Source organism: Ambystoma mexicanum, chromosome 12, assembly GCF_040938575.1.
Source record: "Ambystoma mexicanum isolate Mex_15411 chromosome 12, UKY_AmexF1_1, whole genome shotgun sequence".
Lineage (NCBI taxonomy): Eukaryota > Metazoa > Chordata > Amphibia > Caudata > Ambystomatidae > Ambystoma > Ambystoma mexicanum.
The window spans coordinates 963,956,205-963,978,680 of NC_090936.1; the positions used below are offsets into that span (position 1 = coordinate 963,956,205).

General features: G+C 47.9%; 1 protein-coding gene across 4 annotated transcripts in view; it reads right to left on the reverse strand.

Annotated features, from left to right (window-relative positions):
• LOC138514136 (zinc finger protein 420-like) overlaps positions 1-22,476 on the reverse strand; it is a 1,401,466-nt gene that overhangs the window by 1,326,593 nt on the left and 52,397 nt on the right. For all 4 annotated transcript variants that reach the window (XM_069629436.1, XM_069629435.1, XM_069629434.1 and 1 more), the window contains exon 2: positions 19,049-19,141. In XM_069629436.1, coding sequence (XP_069485537.1) covers positions 19,049-19,132 — 84 coding nt within the window. In that variant the 5' untranslated portion in view covers positions 19,133-19,141. The remainder of the gene's footprint in view (positions 1-19,048; positions 19,142-22,476) is intronic.

Sequence of the window (22,476 nt, forward strand, 5' to 3'; positions counted from 1 at the left end):
AAGGCACGGTAGTCTTGCCCCGAGTCTACAGTTTGTCCGCTAGCAGGCAGGGTGTGTAGCTGGTATAGATTGTAGTGGAGGCTATGAGCTACACGCTAATTAGTACTAAGGTTAAAAATGAAAGTGAGGGCCGCTGAGTGAACTTCAGGCTCAGTTAACCTGGTTGCTTGATGAGAGTAAGAAAGCTGTAAGGGTTAGGTCCCGGCTAGGAGCCAGGTGGAACTGAGAAATCTGTGCAGTAGAGCTTAGGAAGTACAGCAGGTGTCCCATCGAGGTTTGCTTTCAATTAATGGCCAGTGTTCTCTGTGTATGAGTCACATGCTAAGAGACTGTGTACGAAATCGAATGACCCGTTTACTGAGGTTTTAGCTAATATTAATGTGCGTGTTGTGCTTTTTCTTGCCACCAGGGACAATCGAGTTATTCTTCATGGAGTCTTTTAGGGTTGTTTTACTGCACCTGGCTAACAAAGACGGGTTGTGCTCTTCTGAAACCTTAATTAATCTAGGAGCATGCTACTTACGTCTTAGGAACCATTATCTCGTGCCTTCGTCCCGCTGTCCCCATCCTCCCTTATTTCCTCCAACCTTGGTAACTGATGCTAGATAATTTCTGAGCACTGCACAGATATGTGTTTTTTGCGGATTCAGCCTTTTGAGCTTTTCGAGGAAGCCCTGAGGCTGTTAATTCGGAGACATGCAGTGACTTCCAACTTTAAGAAGATGGCTGCCCAGTTACACTCTCGTTTCCATGTTAGCGAGCTATATTTGAGTGTTGTTCATGTTGCATTTACCTTATACATTGGTCATGTTAATGTTCTTCATGTCTTATGGATGTTATGTTAGTATTCTTCATGTATAAATGCATATATTACCTATTGTACATGTACCGCATGTGGAGTACATGTTTGCTTCGTGCCCAATGCATGCGCTGTATACTGTTACGTTAGTTTGAATGCTTTTGTCATCTCCAGCTCACATTGCCTCCAATCCCCGCTGTACTAATGGGGGATAAGGGAGGAAAGGCTGTCTCAGGAAGTAACGTCTCTCTCTTTCGCGGTATTGGTGAGGGGGAGGGGCAGAAGCCACGGATTACTTATTCATTGGAAAGAGGTCAACCAGGCCAGAGCCTGATCAGTGATACCCAGTTTATCACAGAGGCGGTTGAGCAGGATGACATGGTTGACTGTGTCAAAGGCAGAGGAGAGATCGAGTAAGAGGAGGACAGATGGGATATTAGAATCAAGGCTGGAATGCAGGTCTTCACGATGTTCAGGAGAGCAGTTTCTGTGCTTCTGGCTGCTCTGAAGCCAGACTGATGGTCATGGAGACAACCAACAGAATCAGTGTGAAGATTAAACTGGGAGATGGCCAGCTTTTCCAAGAGTTTACCCAGGAAAGGAGTGATAGAGATCGGGCGATAGTTAGCCGGTGTCAAGACTTGATGGTCGTGTAGCCGATGAAACCTCCGTCCGCAGGTACCACTCGAGCAAACAAGAAATTACTGCCCGAGCGGTCCTTGAGGCCACAGGTGGTGGATTTTCATCAGCCGGAACCAGGAATGCCGGAAGATGCCCCCTATGACCACTGTAAGGCAAACACAAAGTTAGGTCATAAACACAGAACCCCAGACTTGTATATGAATATGTAATAAGTTTACAATAGGGCTTACCCTTAGGAGTTGGTTGGGACTTAATAATGGTGTAAGGATGTTTGTCGGAGGCAGCCGGCAAGGGTGACGACCAGATGACAGTTTGGTAAAGCACTTAGTAGGAATGAAATCACCACCTTACGTAGAAGCCAGAAAACGTAAGTCAATCAGTTGAAAAGTGCGTAATCCAAAGTGCGTAATCCAAGAACAAAGTTCATAACAAAAGTGCAATCCAAATAGCAATCCAGGGACGGAAATGTGGTCGAATCCAGGAGAAAATAGTTCCAAACAAAGGTACCGTGAAGGAAGAAGCCAAATCAGAGTCCAAGATCAATCCGAGGTCAGTGGTAGTAGTCTGTAATCCGTAATCCGTAATGCACCCAACAGGATCAACTGTGAAGCGCTGGAGGGCAGTCAGCGCGTCCCTTTTGAACGCTGACTAATGATCACGTGACTCTCATCATCCGTCACGTGATTGAACGTGCTGAAGGAGGAGCTCTCAGGTGCCGGCAACGGAGACGTCGTAGAATGCCCGTGGCGCGTCTCCATGGCAACTGCCAACGCCGGAATGGAAACCAACGCTGAGATGACAAGAACCGGCGTCGCTGACCTTGTCCCATTCCTTGCCGGTAGGCCTGCAGGGGAGTGTGTGTCCTGGCATGTATTTTGGTGGTGATAGTGGGGGCTGAATTATGAGATGTGTCCATGGAACGCGTGGATGAAGGTGGGGGCGTGACAGCCGGGCAGGAGGGTTCGGCTGTGGGTTTCTTGAGAAGAGGGTGCACAAGAGTGCTTCAGAGGTGAAGGGAAGGCTACGGAGGCAAAGGAGTGGTTAGCTCTCCCCATATACTTGTGGATTATGTACTCTCTGTAAGGCCAGCTTTATGACAATTGTCCTTGGAATAATTTCTCATCCTTGTGTCTTTAGTTGTACATCTTACCTTGAGGGTTAATCTTCCCTTCGTTTTATGTGACTTTATGCCAATTATGATTTCCACTCTCCTGTGTTCTTGGTAATGCATTAACAAAGTTACTAGGAGCAACTTTGAGGGAAGTCACTAGGTGAGTAATTTTGTTATACTCCTAAGTCCTGTCCCGTTTCCGCAATACTTTGGGGAGATTCCCAAGCACTGACCAAAGGAACAGGAGGAGGGAAATTTCCCTTACTGCAGCTGGTTCTTAAGAACTGTCTGGCCGAGCTGGGCATCAGCCTGGGAGCTCAGTTCAGGACAATAGTGTCTGCAGAAAGCCGAGGGAGTAGCCCACGTAGCATCCTTGGCTATGGACACCCAAATAACATATTTGTGGAAGGCAAAAGCAGACGCTTTGCCACGGACCAAATGTGCATAAACGCCCCTTGGGGGCTTAAGGCCTTGAATTGTAGAAGCCTCTGAGAAGCATGAAGCGGTCCAGCGTGAGATAGACGCTTTTGAAGCCGGTTTCCCCTTTGGGTCCCCAAAGGCAACAGTTGCAAGGAGCTTCCATGTTCGCTTGTTCTGTCAAGGTAAAACTTTAGAGCTCTTCCAACATCCAGGTAATGTAGAATTCTTTCTGCATCCGAAACCGGATTCGGAAAGAAAACCGGTAGGGATATGAACTGATTTATGTGGAACTCGGAGACACTTTTTGGAAGGAAAGAAGGATGAGTGCGAAGCACAACCTTATCCTTGTTAAAGGTCAGGAACAGGTGTTGTCACCTGAAGGATTTTAGGGGGCTTTGTAATCAATTTTAGCCCTCTGACAGGGAACCTCGGCCGTGCTGGTACTAGCAGACCTGGGTCGCTTTTCAACCCCTTTGGTTTCTGCAGAAGAATTCGCCCTCAGTGAGAGAACCTTGACAGGGCTGGTGCTTGAAGACTTAGGGCCCTTACCCTTCTTCTTTGCCCCCTCAGTAGGACCGGTACAACCACAAGATTGTTTGTGGCAAAGCTCAGGGTCACATCCGCAAGCCACAGCCCCTAAAAGGGGCACTACGATCCTGCTGGTTTGCATTATAGCCCCCGTTTGGGGATCCTCAGGATTAGCCCTGGTACTTTCAGTCACTTTACAGGAAAACTGGAGACTAGGCTCGTTACATTTAGGTCCAGACTGGGAAACCTCGGGAATAACCCTAGTTGAAACAGCCCCAGACAATGTGTTGGACTGCCCAATTCCAAATCTGGATAGCTAGATCCACCAGAGGAGGGGCCCTGGTGCCTCCTGATAGACGTAGAACAAAGCTACAGAATTGTCTGTGCGAATTCGCACCACTCTGTTGATGATAGAACGCTGGAAAGCTTTCAGTGCCAGAAAAACTGGCATGAGTTCTAGGTAGTGTATACGAGTTCTGTTCTGAGGCGTCCACAGATCGTACACCTCCAGGTGACCCAACGTCGCTACCCACCGTGGGAGGGAGGAGTCTGTTGGAACCATAATCTGTGGTAAGGGATCCTGGAAGGAGGTTCCCACTGAAAGGATGCTGGAAGTGGACCACCATTGAAGATCCACGTCATGGAGGATGGTATTGGAATAATTTCGGAGTCTGGGTCCAAAACTTGGGACCAGCAGCTCCGCAACTCGAGCTGCGTGACCTCATCTTCAGTCTTGCAAGAGGTAGGGCTAGAACAAATGAAGTCATCAGACCAAGGAGTCTCTGGAACCACCATGTGGGAGAAGTTTGGGGAAAAGAAAGCACATGGCTTATAAATCTGCAATTCTGTCCTCCGTTAGGAAAACTCTGGCACTGACCCCAAAGGTAGGCCCCTCTGTACCAGCCTTGGAGGACGTTGGTGTAGAAGAGCTCATCAAAATGGCCGCTTTAGACCGCGTGGATTGAACTGCCTTTTTGTCACTGCCTGAAGTGACCTGCGTCACAGGTTTTAGTGAGGCCAATGTCACTACAGGGATAGTAGCCCGTTTTAGCCCTCTGACTAGGAACCTCGGCAGAACCGGTACTAGCAGACCTGTGGCGCTTTTCAGCCCTTTTGGTTTCTGCAGAAGAATTAGCCCTCAATGAGGGAACCTCGACAGGGCTGGTGCTTGAAGACTTAGGGCCTTTGCCCTCCTTCTTTGCCCATTCAGCAGGACCGATACAACCACAAGATGTTAGTGGTAAAGCTTATGGTCACGGCTAGTAGCCAGAGCTCCTAAATGGAGCTTTTAATTTACATTACTTGATTACATTTGTACCGTGCACCACTGACCCGGTGGCTTAAGGGCGCAAAACAAAAACGGACAGACAGAGAAGGAAAGAGCACAGCAACACGTTCAAAGACGATACAGATAACCATCCAATAGACATATTGGTCATAGAGCAATACAGTTATCATTCACAAGGTAGCAATCTTAACAGAAAGATCTTTAATCTTTTCCTGAACAGGGCAGTTAATCTTACTTCCCGAATGTCCGTCGGAACAGCATTCCAAGTAGTGGGAGCTGCTACCAAAGAATGCACCTTTCTTCACGTGAGCCAGCCTCTGGGCCAGAACTCTCAGTTGATTAGTGTTATTGGGTCTGAGATTACATACACTCAATTTTGTTTCCAGCACTTCACTCAGGTACACTGTGGACGATCAGGCACTTATCTGTTATTAAAAGAAGACTAAAATCAATTCTGGCTTCTATCGGAAACCAGTGCAGGCTCCTCCTTGCCTCGGATACATGATGCCTTCTTTTGGAGGTCCATAATGACAAAGTTACTCACCGTAGCGACTACTTTACACCTAGTCCATAGTACCCTTATTCCATACTTGTGGGACATTACTTCCATCGGGACGGGACCGTAGAATTTTTAAAGCATCAAAACTTTTTTGTCCTGCTTTTATTTTTATGCAAGGCCACCGCACGTGACCGCAGCCCCGCCTTCCTGAGCTCTGCGACGCGCATCGCCCTTCAGTCCTTTTCTACCGCCAGGTCCAGGACCATTTAGCAACAATAGAGGATACTTATTAATTAGAGGGGACTGCGGGCGTATGGAGGAAAGGGGACTATGGACTAGAAGTAAGGTAGTCAATACAGTGAGTAACTTTGTCATGTTCCTACATCCCATCCCATTTCCTCCATACTTGTGGAGGATTCCCAAGCACTGACCAAGGAAGATGTAGTATCCAAGTTCAGGGAAAGCAGTCATCAGGCTGCAGTGTAAACACAGGAGCCAGAAAGTACAAAAGTTAAGTACTTTATTGTGGTTACATGGTATAGGCCAGAAGTAATGGGGAGAGCTAATGTATATGCATCCTTCTGGTACCATCTCCCATCATGAATCCCCAACTGTAGTTCCTGGAACTTTGAGAGAACACAGGGTTCCAACCCATCTAACATTCCATGGCTTGCATTGCATAATGCAATGCAAGCCCACACTACAGAAGAATGGGTGGATGGAAATGTCCCTTATTGGAACAAAGTCATAATAACTTCCTAGCTAAATAGGGCATCAGCCCAGGAGCATAGGTCAAGACAATAATGTCTGCAAAAAGCCAAAGGGGAAGCCCACGTAGCAGCCTTGGCAATGGATTACCAAAGGGACGTATTTTTGGAAGGCAACAGCAGCCACTTTGCCACGTACCAAATGTGCATGAATGCCCTTTCGCTGCTGGAGGCATGAAGATATCCAACGAGAGATGGACGCTTTCACCAAACGTAACAAAGAGCTGTGAAGAGCTTCTAAGTTCACTTGTTCTGTCGAGGTAAAACTTCAGCGCTCATGTGACGTCTATGTTGTGTAAAACCCTCCCGGCATCAGAGAAAGGGTTCGGAAAGAAAACCGGTAGAGATATTGACTGGTTTATGTGGCATTCAGAAACAACTTTGGGAAGGAAAGAAGGGTGAGTGCGAAGCACAACCTTATCCTTGTGGAAAGTTAGAAACGGATGTTTGACACAGAGCGCTTGAGGCTCACTTATTCATCTTGCAGATGTTACCGCAATCAAAAAGGCCACATTCCAAGAAAGGTACTTGAGGTCGGTATTGGCCATAGGTTCAAAAGGCTTATGACACAAGGCAGTGAGGACCACATTCAGATCCCATTTGGGATGAGGGGTCCGAACCGGTGGAAAAAGATGACGGCCTGCAAAATGTCTCTTGATGACTGGGTTTGCCAGTGAAAAAGCTCAACCTCCCTGCCTCTCAAACTTGAGGAGAACCATCTCTGGAAGCACCTCAAAACCTTTCTCTTTGCTTCAGCTTTTTCTCCTCCTCTCCTCTGCTGACCTCCTGATTGTAACCGGAACTGCACTGGCTACCTGGACACCCTCTGATTTTGGGGCCACGCCCATCCCCCTCCAGCATCACACACAAGCACTGCTCACCTGGCAACCCCCGCACTTGGGGACTGTATCTGTATCACTACAGTCCCCCTACCAGCCCTTGACACCGGACGCCCGCACTTAACAATAAACGGCCAGCATGTGGCAAGTGCATGGGTATCAACTTTTCTCATGTACTGTACTGTCCCTGCCCCCACCCATGCACTTGCGCGATCTGAATGACACCAGGCCTAGTAGGATCGTTGTCCGTACTCCCTTTGTTCCCCTCCCTTGCCTCGCCGCGCCTTGAAACACTTCTGTATAGGTGCGTTATAAATGCCATATCATATCGTAACTGTCTGTGGACAGATAAGCCGCAATGGCGATATAGGTATATCCTGCATGATAAGACATGGAAGCCAGAGGCTGCAAGGTTTGATACAAAAAAGACAAGACACAGTCAACAGAAGCCGGTCTCTGATCAAGCTGTTTAGCTAGACACTAATGGCATTGGAGCCATTTGCTCCTGTACCGACCCCTCGTAGAAGGCTTACGTGCCACTTGAATTATGCGCATGTTATCCTCAGAGAGGTTGAACTTCGCTAATGATCAGAACTCCGGTACCAGGCGGCCAAGCTGAAGGATTGTGGAGAGGGGTGCCACAACTGGTGATTGCTCTGGTGAAGAAGGGCGGGAATCTGCAGCAACCTGATCGGGGAGCACAGCGACAGTTGCTGCAGTTCCGAAAACCAGAACCTGGCTGGCCACAAAGGAGCTATGAAGAGGAAAGTGCAGCTGGAAGCACTCCTGAGTTTCCAGAGCGACCGATGAATCAGCGGCAAAGGAGGGAAGGCGCAAGGTTTCATTTTGTCCCAAGAGATCTTGAGAGAGCGTCCCCCAGGGAAGACACACCGAGACCGTCCCTGCAAGCATAAAGAGAACGTTTCCTGTTTGTTGAGGTTGCAAAGAAGTCCACTGTTGGAGGACTCCATTGCTGGAAGATCTTGGTGAGAACACTGGTGTTCATCTCCCACTCATAACTCGCCACCAATTGGCAGCTGAGGGAGTCTGCAGCCACATTGATGTAACCCGGAATGTGCACTGCCTGAAGCCAGACAATGTGTTGGATAGCCCAATTCCAAATTGGGATAGCTAGATCCACCAGAGCAGGAGACCAGATGCCTCCCTGCTTGTCGATGTAGAACATCGCTACAGAATTGTCAGTGCAAATTCGAACCTCACTGTTGGTCATAGAGGGTTGAAAAGCCTTGAGTGTCAGATAAAATGTCAGGAGCTCTAGGTAATTGATATGGGCCGTCTGTCCTGGGGCATCTGCAAATCGTAACCGTCACTTGTGGGCGGGGCTCCTGAAGGAGGTCCCCACTGAAATGTTGCTGGCGGACGACCACCATTTAAGATCTGCCATGATGGAGGTTGGAATTGGAACTATCTTGGAGTCCAGATTGGAAGCATGAGACCAGCAGCTCCGAAGAGCAAGCCGAGTGTGCCTCACTTTCAGTCGTGCAAGAGGTAGAGCTAACACGCAAGAGGCCCATAAGGCCCAGGAGTCTCTGGAACCACCAGGACGACATGTGGGAGGACTGCAGGATGAGCTGAGACGTGGTTGAAAGGTCTGCAATCCTGTCCTCTGTCAGGAACACTCTGGTACTGAGTGTATGTCAACGGAAACCTAGAAAGATCAAGTTTTGAGCAACAGCCGTCGAAGATTTCCGCCAGTTCACCAACAGCCCAAGATGGAACAGGAGCTGGAGGAGTGACTGAAGATTGGCCTTTGCAGCCTGTGGGCAAGGACTGGGCAGGAGACAATCGTCCAAGTATGGATATACACTCACTACCTGCAGTCAGAAGAATGCTGCGATGGACGCCATAATCTTCGTAAAGGCATGCAGCGCCTAGCAGAGACCAAACGGTAGCACTCGATACTGGAAGTGTTCTGTTCCCACTGAGAACCACAGATATTTCCGATGCCGGCTCCAGATTAGCATATGCATGTAGGTGTCCTGAAGGTCTACCAAGCTGAAGCCTGTCCGGACAACAGACAAAACCTATCGGTCTTCTGTGATGGTCTGCCACGCCTCCAGATGAGCCGATATTCATCCTCCCAACGGATGGTTTATCGCCGGGGAGGAGATCACCCGTAGCTGAAGGGAAGGCTGGTGACAGAGAAAAACCAGCCACCTTGCCTTAGATGCTTGCGGCGGGGGCTGACAGTAGGAGCATCTGCCCAGCACACACATCGGTCCTGGAACTCTCTGAAACCAGAGAAGGACCTTGTTGGAGACCCCGACCTCCGAGTATAATCCGCCTTAGCTGGGGTTTTGGCGAGGACCGACAATGACTTAGCAGTTTGCGTGCATGCCTTGGTTTTTGCAAGTTCTTCATTGGTGGAGGAGTTGAACAGCTCTTTACCTTCGAAGGGAAGATCAAGTACTTTGTCCTGAACCTCCTTAGAGAACTTCGTAGCATGCAGCCACGCTTCAGAATTCAGAAAGCTTTTTCCACAGTTTGAGATTTGCTGCTGCAAGAATGACTTTGGTATTCGCCTGCCGCAGCTGAACACCAGAATTGGAAAAGAGTTCTATTTGTCTTCTTATGGCATCAAGAATGTTGTCCTCCTTGGACAGGACCAGAGAGGCAGCCGTCGAGGATATTGAGGACGGCTTAGACTGGAGTGTAGCTGCTGCCACTACCGTTGATGATGGGTGTGGACATGGAGTCAAACGGTATGTCCTCTTGACGAGTGTAGCTTGTAGAGAGCGTCAATTTTCCTATTTACATGCTACCCGGGATGAGGTTTCTCCAGACCTTGAGGGCTTCAGCAAGCACAGCCTTTTGAACGAAAAGACCCATGCGCTCTAGTGTCTTAAGAGTTAATACTCCTGAAAGTACTCCTTGAGAAGATGGAGGCTCGGGTATTGGAATATCCAGCAAGGCCATCATATCCAAGACGCGGTCATGAAAATGTCTGACAGAGTGGGGTGGGTCTTCGCTATCCTGGTCCTTTTGGTCCTCGTCAGTTATGGCGGGAACAGACAACTGATCCGCAGCACGTCGTCCCTCAGACACTGTGGGCATACTTGCTTGCGCAACTGACGTCTTAAGCACTGGTGAAAGTGGAGGCAGTGTAGGAGGGGCCACATTGGAAGAGGAGGAAGCAGTACTACCGAAACCTGCTGAGGAGTAGGAGGAGCAGCTGCAGCTCGAGAGGTTTAGGATACATTTCTTTGAATAGATCCTTAAAGTAAGCCTTCATCAATGCCAACACTTACATATCTCATTAGACGTGTCCCTTTAATCAGGTCAGGCAAAGTCAGGCACTTGATCTTGAATCACATACATCTGATACCAATTAGCTCCCCCTACACGGATAAAAGGCAGAACATAGAGACACTCTCCGAGTAAGGTAAGATGATAAGGAGCAGACCTTCCAGGACAAAGACAACCCCACTGGAGCACGACCGATCGAGGGACCAGAGAGAAGGGTAGGGAAACCCTGAAGATCCCTGCAGGTCGTTGTGCCTACGGGAAACCGTGAAGCATACATGGAGAAAGCCAAATCCAAACAAGAAGAAACCTGTATTGTGTTTCAAGAACGCCAGCAACCCTCCCGCGTGAACGAAAGAGTTAGGGACGCGAGGCCAAGCCTGTGGTATCAACCTTGACTAGTGAATCAAAGCCACAGAGACAAGCAAGGAATGCACACAACCGGTGAGTTAGCGAAAGTTGTGTCAAGGAGAGATTAACCCTGAGGAAAGGGGAGGTTAAAAGGAGATTGCTTTAAGAGGAAGATTTCTTTGAACTTTTCTGATTGTGGTATGGAACTACAAAGACCAAGAGACACTGGGGCAAATAAGATTAGGGAGAGAGCTGAAGTGAAATTCAAAGTGGTCCTGCGGAGGTCTATGGTAAAAGCCTTGCACATTACAAAGTCTTCGACATCAGTGAAAGGTCTGAGCCCGATTGAGGGAGACCAAAAACATGAAATAAGTTAGAGGAAGGAACCCCTAACACATGTGAATAATGCTTGGGGAAGGGAACCTCTGCAAGTGCTGTGATTCCGAAGTCTGAGCCAGGTTGAGGGAGATCTACGTTGAATCAGGTATTTTTTGTTGAAAGGTCCGAGTCCGACAGAGGGAGACCTATTTGAAGTTTTGTTGAACTGTGAAAGAACTTTTAGAAAATTTGAATAAGTGACATTTTTACCTGGAAGTCCCAGTTTTTTAACCAGCTCTATTTTAACAACCTGAGCCAGTGTGTACCATCCAGTTTACAGGGGCCGCCTTACTCTGTGCTGTTCAACGCGGGGAGGACAGCTGACTCAGCCATCTTGATCCTTTATGTTATAACACTGACTTTCCTTTGCATACGTTTTGTATAAGAGATAGGACAGGCATTAGGTTTTGTTAGTATAGGCCATTTAAATTTCACAAAAACTGACTAGGACTGTGTTTTCTTTATTATTTGATGGTAGAGACTACTCCCATCATAGCTATAGGGCAAAGTAGGAGTTTTTCCAAACCCCAATAATTTAAAAAAGATTTTGAAACTTAACTCTTGTGTCAGTGTCATACCTGTAATACCATGCCTCCCTTACACCTGGTAGAAAAGCGATCAGCTGTCAACTAACTACAAGAGTTCCTCCAAGGACCATTGACATGTGGGAATCTGTCACTGGCATGGGAGCAGACAAAACAAATAATTCAGTATTCCCATGTGGTTTCTTTCAATCAAAAAATAAGTAGAAGGAATCTAGCTGAAGATGCTTTCACACCCTTTTAATTAGGAGCCTAAAGTGCATTAACATAGGGGTTCACAGGGCGCTGTTGCGAAGCTTGCCAAGATGGCGGACCGCGCTTAAGCTCTGCATCACGCACTTAAGCTCCGCAGCACGTGGAAGACTTGCACTGACTATCGTGCAGCCAACGTGGACAAAAGCAGCTGAAAACGTAAGATCTGCCAGACTGCGGGTGGGTGCACACTCAGTGCAAGTTCAGCAGTCCCGGAGCCGAGATCTGCGCCGCCAACCGAGCGGCCACTCTATGTGAGGTGGGAAGGCAGGCCACTGCAGAGGCCCCACCCAACTGCCAACCCGGAAGGCCAGAGAAGCGAGAGTTTGCAGGCCTACTGCAGGAGACCGCAGCTGCAGTGCTCTGAAGTGCTCTGAAAACCGCACTGGATCTGGCACGGATGGTTGCCGTACCCCCTAAGCCCCCCCATCCCCCACACCCCCACAACCCTTGTTTCTCTTCAGCGGCAACAAGGAAGGTAGAGGTGTAGTATAACGGGGGTACCCACCATAGACGCACGCGTGTGACAAGGGTGCTTACAGCAGATATCACCTGGATGCTGGCCCTCCTATCTACTTACACGGATCCCTCACTGGGGACATTGCTCTTGTTGACTACAATCCATACTAACCGGTGCTAAACTCCAAACCCGGCTCCTACTGGCGGTACGGCCATCTAGTCTCAGATTTCTTAACGCAGCCATTTCATCGCACAGTCCGCGCTTTAGAACGTGGACACACAGTGAAATCGTGCATTTGAGACACTGACTATTGCTTAGTCTAGGTGCCTACAGAACTCTAAAGCCATACCGACCCAGCATAACACGATTGCCCTACCTCTCCACAACAGTCTTCATGGCTATACAGGTCCACATTGGGTCTGAGTAGGGGGTACATCTTCTGGCCCAGCAGAACCTACGAGGGCACCCCTTCCTACAAGTCAGTAATATAAGACACTATAAGCACAATTTGAAGGCGCCATGACAAAAGGAGCTGGGCACAAGAAAAGTGGCACAATTGACACATTTACAAAGCCCACCCCTAAATCCACAGAAATGGCAGGAGACGGTCCAAGCAGCCTGACATGTGTCGATGAGGCCCAAGCCCCACCACCTTTTGATCTACAGGGCATTATGGACTCAATGCAGCAAGGCTTTGCAGTTAGAAACGACAAACTGGATGGAATAACGTCTAATGTTACGTCAATTTGCACACAATTTGAAAAAGCAACCCAATGTATTACAGAGACTGAGAAGCGGATCAGCGGTGCCGAAGATGCTGTCACTGCTCTGCAGGGTAATGTGACGACCCCAACTAAAGACATGAGTATTGTGAAGGCCAGGTGTGAGGACTAAGAAGCAAGACCACAGCGGAATAACATGCGTATTGTAGGGGTGCCGGAGGATGCCTTCACAGGAACAAAGGAAAAGGTAGTAGAAGGTCTGCTAAGAGAACTTCTGGGGGATCCCGGGTGGTCTCCACTCTTCGTAACAGAGCGTGTGCACGGAGCACCGACAGCAAAACCCAGGCCTGGAGGCTACCCGAGACCTATAACAGCCCACCTGATGAACTAGCGAGACAGGGACCTGGCACTACGCGCTTCCCGCGAGAATCAAGAATTGAAGTTGGGATCCAACATCGTGTGCATCTTCACCAAATACACTTTGGTGGTGCAACAGGAGAGGCATACATTTGCTGGTGTTAAAAAGCTTCTTAAGGAGCATGAGATTGTATACGCCATGTTCTATCCTGCCAGGTTGCGCATACAGTACAAAAACAAAACCTACTTCTTCACGTTCCCTGAAGAGGCGAAAGCATTTATAGAAGCTCAGATTCCACTACCATTGGGACATGAGCCTGTGGAGACTTGACATTCTGTCCTAGAACACCCACCCGCTTTGTTTCAGTAATGAGGTGTTGATGGATATGATCATGCATTCTCCACATACCATAAGCGTAAGGCTCTGATTTGGGCATGTGCAAGGTCCTCCACTCGTAGCAGCAACTGTTGCCCCCCAATGCGAGTGCATATTGTTGTTGGGTTAGGTAGGGTTGGGGTGGGAGGTGAGGTGGGAAGATATATAATCAAGGTTCGGGGTACTATGAGGGTGGGGGAGGTGGGGATAAGGGGAAAGTTGAGGAGTAAATGTTATAAAATAGGATATATATAGGATCACTAAAGGAATCATCATTCTGTATATCAATGGGAACTTCATCATCAGTAATGTCCAAAACCTCTTCTTCATGAGGTGGATCAGAAGTCCTCTGGTACTTGGCCATAGGTGTATAGGGGCTCTCTTCACAAGGCCTTTTAGAGGCAAACCTTACAGGAAATTCAACAAACTTTTGGAGCCTGTTCAAGCAGCCCTCAAACTTCTCTCTGGTCCATGATGAGGAACCAGAGGAGTATAGAGGAAAAGGCTCTTCTTGATGATCCTCCTCCCTAGAATGTTGAGATTTCTCAACTAGAGTCTTAGATAAGGACAGAGTACTCTCAGAGTAATCTTTCCATCCATCCTTGCGTTCCTTGCGTTTCGACGCGTCTTCTTTCTGTTTCACCGGCGTAACGATCTTGTCGATACTCGCCGATGTTCAGTGTTACAGGTGTTTGGACTGTGTAGGCGCTTGCGCCGTAGATTTCGACGCAACCAGGGCCTTGTGCAGCGGTGGCGCCCTCTTCTGAGGTGTCTCGACGTCCGCGTGGCTGTTGGTGCTGGCACCCTTACTCTTGGACTCGCCAGACGCATGCCGCTGTTGCGGGGAGGACTGGAGATCACGGGAATCAGCAGGTACAGCCGAACTATCCAGCGTACCTGCTGGCACCTTTGAACGCTTCGATTGAACCGTTGAGGCAGAACCAGAGGTTGTGTGCTTTCTGTGGGAATCGGGTGCGTCCCTGTCGCCGGGATGTCATTCCCCATAGCAGGACTTGCGTCGTGCCTATCGGGGCCAGGGATGGACGTCGTGGCGTGATAAAACCCTCCGACGTAAGGTCAATGGCGTCCGAAGTGGAGCCTTGGATCATCGCTTAGCTCATCACACTCGCCGGCTGTGGCAGCGGGGAAGTAGGCCACCCATCGCTTTACTCAACCCTCCTTAATAGTCTTAGTATGTAGGAGCTTACAGGCCTCACAGGACGCCTCATTGTGATTGAGGGGAAGACACTTATTGCACCGGTGGTGCTCGTCTTTCCCTGGAAATGTTCCCTTACAGGAAGGGCAAAATCTAAATGGCGCCCTGTCCATAGCTCAGAAATTCAAAAGCAACGACAAAAGCAAAGGGACAAAGAGGGGAGAAGTAAAGACATTCTTTCAAGAATGGAACACCCCCAGACCCCACTCTCCCTACTGTATAGTGCTCGGCAGCACCGACCAGAGTACCAGCCGTCAAAGTTCTGTTCTTAGCGGTCTTCGGTGGTGGCACAGGAATCAACCGTTGAGAAGGGAATGATAATAGAAAAACGACCTGAGGTCGAGAATACAACAATATCGCAATTTTGTAAGAGGTGTGCATAAGGCAACCAGCTCGCTGGGGGGAAAAAAACAATCAGAGGGACCTCGACGCGTGAGGGATTTTAGGCACACTACACGTCACGTTAGGGATAGTGTTACAGGCATGCCCATGTCTACGTCCCCTTTCGAGCCTCGAAAGACAAGATGCAATACTCTGCGGTTACCACTAGATGTCGGACTATATGCATAGTATGCGATTCCTGATGGATTCCAAAATCATAAATTCTGATTTATGATTTTTACACTGCACTATATACCCCGAAAGCGGAAGCCATGGCTATAGAAATCGATGAGTATCTTGCAAAGATACCAACGACTTTTCCGCGCCTCAGCCGGTAGAACTCACTAGAAGAACCAATCAATTTAGCAGAAGTTAAAAAAGCTATTAATGATCTCCCAAAAGGGAAGGCCCTGGGATCACATGGGCTGGGTGCAGAATTCTATAAAGAGTTGGCAGATGAACTGTCCTCCCTCCCACACTTGGTTTGGTCTGAGGTCCAGGAAACTGGGATTGTACCAGAGTCGATGCGTGAAGCCATAATTATTGTATTAGTTAAACAAGGCAAAGCCCCGGATGAATGTGGATCATACAGACCACTATCATTGGTAAATATTGATGCCAACATTTTTACAAAAATTCTGGCAACATGGCTGACCCCACTAATGCCACATATGGTTCACAAAGATCAGGCCGGCTTTATACCAGGAAGCTCTATGACGTAAAATTTGCGCTGGATGTATAATATTAACGCTCAGAAACCACAAGATAGTCAAGGGGTTGCGGTTTCACTAGATATGCAGAAGGCATTCAACACAGTGTCCTGGCCTTTCCTATTCAGGATATTGAACAACTACGGATTTGGACCTAATTTTATCAAGTGGGTGGCTGTGTTGTATTCCCAACCATATGCCAGAGTACACGCTAATGGTGTACTCTCCTCCACATTAATGCTGGAGGGATATACCAGACAGGGGTGCCCGCTATCACCCCTGTTATTTGCCTTGGTCACAGAACCACTTGCAGATCTTATGCAAGCCTGCTTTAGCAATGCTGGCATTCATATAAACGGCCAGTCGGAACTTATTACGATATACGCTGACAACATAATTATATATGTAAGGGATCCCGAACGCTATCTGCAGACGATTCTAACTACGGTACATGAGTTCGGAAGATACTCAGGTCTGCAGCTAAACAGTACTAAGTCCAAAATATTTCCATTAACGGGAGGCACCCGAGAACCCTGCAATACCTTTGGGTTACAGTTGTCACCCTCGAGCATCAGATACCTAGGGATTGAAATAGCACACACCACTGCCCTGACCAGAACCCTCAACTACGATACCCTTGTGTCTAAAATAGCTACAAAACTGGAAAGGTGGAAGCATCTTCCCATATCACTAGCGGGCGGGTTGCACTAATAAAAATGATCATACTACCTTAGTTCCTGTACCTCTTCAGTAATATACCATTGTGGCCAGTTAGGTCGTTTTCCAATTGAATAGCCAGGTTGTTCTCTTTTCTGTGGAATGGACAGGTTTGAGCAAAATGGCAAGGTCTCACTCAAACGTATGAAACTGGTGGGCTCTCAGCTCTTGACATTGAACTATACTACTTGACAGCACAAGCACATTATGCAACATACTGGTTGGAATATGATTTAAGACCGGCGCACATGAGATTGGAGAGGCATAATGCTCCCCCTGGTCCGATGGTGCATTTAATTGCAGGTAACAGGTACAGTATACACCAGCTGGACCCGGTAGGTGCTACGCATGAGGCATGGACAAGACTGACTGTCCGCCCCAAGAATACAGTACTGTATAATAAAGCTATACCTAGCTGGGGCCTGTCGGCCTTCAACACCACACGAGACACATCACTAGCAATGCATTGGTGTGAAGCTGGTATTAATACTTTGGGTGATCTGTTTGATGGCGGTAACTTTATTACATGGGACATATATAGGCGACACGCTGCTTCAAAGGTTCCACTACTACCGGGTCCGTTCAGCTATAGCTTCAGCGTGGCCGGCATTTCGGTCAGAACCCACATCACACCCATGCCTTAATTAGATAATGTCACAGAATATGGGAAAGAAATCCTTATCGTTGCTATATAAAATCACGCAAACATCTTGAATACTGCAGACTGTTGATGTTAGGGACAAGTGGGAAAGAAACCTTGGTGTTCCCATCACAGACAGACACTGGACACAGATAAATCGATTAACGAAACCGGTATCTTTGAACTCCAGGTACAGATAAATACACTTCAAAATCCTTAATTGAACGCACTATACTTCTGCTGGCCTTACGAAACTGTTCCCCACTTCAGAACGGAAATGCCCCAGATGCGATGCCCCGGGCGCTAAGATACTACATGTGTTGTGGAAGTGTTAGGCATTAACTGAATATTGGGAAGTAGTATATCATACGACTGATGATATAGTAGGTCAACCCCTAACAGGGACAACATTAGACTGTGTACTGGGTTATAGTTAAAAACGGAACCCGATGCAACGTAAATTTGTTAACCTGGGACTTCTATTGGCTAAAAGAGCTATTCTCATGCGCTGGACATGGAAATAAGCGACGTCATTGGAAAACTGGATTCAGGATATGCTATGGGCCAATGACATGGAAGAACTATACATAAGCCTCCATGGACCCACATGTCGTCCGAGAGACATTTGGGCAGACTTCTGGTTGTTTTTAGCTCGCAGGAGTGTGGAAGATAGCGATGTGTGAGTAACCCAGTGTACAGCCTGTCCGTATGTAAAGTGTCAAACCCATGTAAACAAACTGTTGATGCTTAATATTGTCAAGAGGTATTGTTACCATGTGCAATAAAATAAAATGTTTAAAAAAACAAAAAAAAAACAAAAGGGGTTCACAGACAACCTGCAACTGCCAGGCATGGTCTAGGCCCAGATGCTTTGCACAGAATAGGAACTGGGTTCGACTAGTGTTGGAGGCAAGATCTGCATAAAGAAATGTCAGCATTATGCAACATAGATATCAGAAATTAGAACAAAGGTGAGTGCCCGCAAAGGCTCCGTCTCTGTGCAAGCATCTTTTCCCCATTATCTACGAGTAAAGGCCTCAGCTGAGATGCACAAAGATGTGCAGGGGGATGGGCGAACATAGGCTTGGCAGCGTGTGCGCCATCGCTTCTGTAATTGAAAACTACTTTTGTTGTGGAAAAGCTCTGGTTCCATTTCCACAAGGCCAAATGACCTAACCATGTAGAGTAAAAAAAGGTGGGAGTACATTAATACCAGCAAAGCTTTAGGAGCTCAGATTCTGAAGCTGGATTCCTTGGCAGATTAGTCTAACATTTCCAGACTATGAAAAACAAAGAAGCGAGACTCATTTCAGGGAAGTTACCTGGGGCGGCAAATATCACAAGCAACCCTCTCCAGGCTATGAACCTCCAACAACCATGCCAATCTCAATTTTCTTTTTTTAAATTATGTGTTGTAGTTTAAAAGAACTTTTCACATACGTTTTAAAATGAATCTCAAAATGCACAACTTCTAGCACTCTCTATCAAACCTCCCCAACTCAATAGTCTCCCCCAAATTTCTCTAAATCAGACAGCAATCGAGAGAATTGTAATGCTCTCCATTGGTTTCAGGCCCGAGAGGGAATTTATTTTCCTGAGTGTTACACAAAAACATCACCATCTTTCCTAGATTTCTAGGCATCCATTCAGTTTTATGAGGGAACTGGTTTGAATATACACGATAACTGACTTTTCAGGTTAAAACTTTCAATGAATAAAATCTGGGTATGCTAAGCAACAAACTTTAACTGGACTTGAAAATATGTAAAATAATGCAGATAAGACTTACTGTTTCCTCAATCAGCATGTACTGGTGTTCTTCTAAGAAATTCCTATGTTCTGCCGAGTCACGGGTTGTAAGATCATCCATCATGACAGGCTCCTGAAACCAAAAACGCATTCAGCCACATCAGGGAAGTCACCATTGTGAAGCACTAGCTGTAAATGCCGTTCACTTGAAACTACATACCAGAGCTAAACATCGTGGCATGGACTAATCAGCATTTCATCCTCTCAGAAATAACTTAGTGCCACCAATTTTAGTAATAAGTATACCTGTTATTACAACATTATTAATTGGCGACCGTGGTATCACTATGTAAAGAAACATAAAAAGTCTTCAGAAAGGGAAAGCGTCTGGGATTCTTACAGATTTTTACAATAGGTTTGTAGAGCAATTTGCTCATAATCTGGACATAGTGTCTTGCTAGTCATTCGAACACTGACCCTCTCCGTGCCCAGGTCCAATCATTCGGGCGGGGGTGTAGCCTGATCTTTCCTGATGGATTCCAACCCATGAGGTGTGTGTCAGTTGAGGCTTTCACCGCCACTTTCTCACCACCCACCCCCCTCCTCCTCTGGCTGACTCACACCCTGACACAGCCCTTTCTTTGCTCCACTCTGCTATATCTTATACTCTTGATGTTCTTGCCCCTTTCATAAGGTTCCGCTTGAAGCCCAAAGCTAAGTGCAACTCCTGGTACGACTCCGACCTCATCACCCTTAAACGCAAGTGCAGGGTGGCTGAGATGAAATGGCGTGCTTCCTGTACATCCTCAGACAAACTGGCCTGCCGCTGCTCCAAAGGCAATACCGGCTCTCTGTCCGCACCAAGAAGAGAGCCTCATCCAAGCCTGTGTCTCTGCGGCAATCAACAACTCAGCCAAACTCTTTAAAATCTGCAAGGAGCTGGCCAATCCTGATGCAGTCTCTACCTTTCCTGTCCCCTCCCAGCCCCTCTGCACAGCCGTGGCTTCTCATTTCAGCTCTAAAACTTAGGACATCCTGTCATCCATTTATCTTCCTCTCCTCCATCTACTCCCCTCTCTTCCTCTGGCCCTTCTGTGGCCACCTCTCCTCCCCCCTTCTCTGCCTTTCCCCTGTTCTCCCCAGACAAGGTTTCTAGACAAGTCCGATCTATGATCTTCATCACTGTTCCTCTAAAACCATCAAGGACCACATTGACACCCTGGCTCCTGCTTTGGCTGACTTATGCAACCACTTCTTCGCCACTGGAGTCTTCCCTTCCCCCTTAAGCACTCCCTTGTGCACCCTCTTTTCAAGAAACCCTCTGCCGACCCCTCCTGCCCTGCTAACTACCACCCAATCTCCATTTCCTGGGCAAACTCCTGGAAAAGCTGGTAATCTGCCAGCTTAATCTTCACACTGAATTGGTTGGTTGTCTCCATGACCATCAGTCTGGCTTCAGAACTGCCAGAACCACGGAAACTGCTCTCCCCAACATCCGTGAAGACCTGCTCTCCAACCTTGACTCCAATACCCCCGGTGTCCTTATCTTACTTGATCTCTCTTCTGCTTTTGACACGGTCAACCATGCCATCCTGCGCAACCATCTCTGTGATAACCTGAATATCACTGATCAGGCCCTGGCTTGGCTGACCTCTTTCCTTTCCAATCGACCCTGTCAGGTCCAATTTAGGTCCTTCCTCTCCTCTATCTCTACCTGTGGTGTTCCCCAGAGGTCTAACCTCTCTCCCTGGCTGTTCAACCAATACCTGGCACTCCTTGCCCAAAGCATTGCCACTCTCTGGCCCAACTTTCAGTGCTATACGGACGACACTCAGCTAATTTTCAGGCTCCCTTCCGCCTCCTCCTCTCATCTCCGACTGCCTGTCTGCTATCCAGGAGTGGTGTGCCACCAACGATCTCTGCCTTAACGCCAGTATGACGGAGATTCTTCTCATCGGCACACCGGCTCCCACCTTTGCAGTTGCTCTCTGGCTGGCCTCTCTTGGCCCTCTTCCTTCTCCCACTTGTGAGGCTAAAACCCTCTGGGTCAGCTTCGACTCCACACTCTCCTTCTCTCCTCACATCGCTGACATCTCTAAGAAGTCTCACTACCAGCTGCACCTCAGAGGTATTCTTCCTTTCCTCTCCTTGCCCCAGAAGCTCAGTGTTGCTAGAGCTCTGGTTCTCTCTAAACTGGACTACTGCAACAGCCTCTTTCTAAATCTGCCTACTTCTACTCTCCGCCCTCTGCAACTCATCCAGAACAGGACTGCAAGACTTGTCCTTGGCCTCAAACCCAGGGATCGTATTTCTCCAGGACTGAAATCTCTGCACTGGCTCCCAGTGACTGTGAGGATTAAGTTCAAAACCTTATGCATTGTCCACAAGGCCTTCTGGGGCCTGGGGCCTCAATACCTCAGACTCTCTCTTCCTAAATATCTTCCTTGTCGAGCTCTCCACTCATCCGCCTCCAACTCCCTCAGGGTCAGTCACTTCCCCAAGCAACAAGTTGGTGGCAGATCTCTTGCTTCAGCTGTGGCCTCCCTCTGGAACAGCCTCCCTGCAACTTGAGGAGAACCATCTCTCGTTCCGGTAGTACCTCAAGACCTTCCTCTTTGCTTCTGCTTTCTCTCCTACTCTCCCCTGATGAACTCCTGACTGAAACTGCACTCGTCACCTGGCTACCCTCTGATCTCGGGCCCAGGTCCCCTCCCCCGCAAGCGGCACACCTGCACTGCCTCCCAAGCAACCCCTGCACTTGGGGGCTGTTTCTGTATCCCTACCGTCCCCCAGCTCGTGACACTGGATGTCTACACTTACCCCTGCACTTGCCACAAGCTGGCCGTACTTACCTATTGTTCATTTATTTTATTTATTCTTTACTGTTGATCCTGTGTATTGCACTGCCCCCTCCCTCCTCTCCTGCACTTGCGCGATCTCAATGTCACCTGGCCTAGTAAGATCATTGTCTGTCTTCCCTCTGTTCCCCCACCCTTGCTTCGTCACGCCTTGAAACACTTGTGTATAGGCGCATTATAAATGCCACATCATATCATAACCTTGTCCTTGTGTATAATGAAAAAGGGGTCTTGTACAGATAAAGCCTGTAGCTCACTGACTCATTTTATGGATGTGACAGCTACCATGAATGCAGTTTTATAGGTCATATGCTTTAAGCTGGCCTTGTGCATAGGCTCAAAGGGTGGCCCCATGAGATTGGAGAGCAAAACATTGAGATCTCAAACCGGGAGGAGGTTGGAAATTGGGGGGGGGGTATAGCCTCTTTACCCCTTCCATGAATGCCTTAATGACAGGGACTTTCCACCAGGATACTTTGTTCTGTGAAGTGGTGTAAGCCGATATGGTCGGTAGATGCACCTTTAGGGAACTAAATACTAGGCTGGAATATAGTAAGTAAAGCATGTAGTGTAGAATGTTAGCTGGAGAACATTCTAAAGGGCTTGGTGA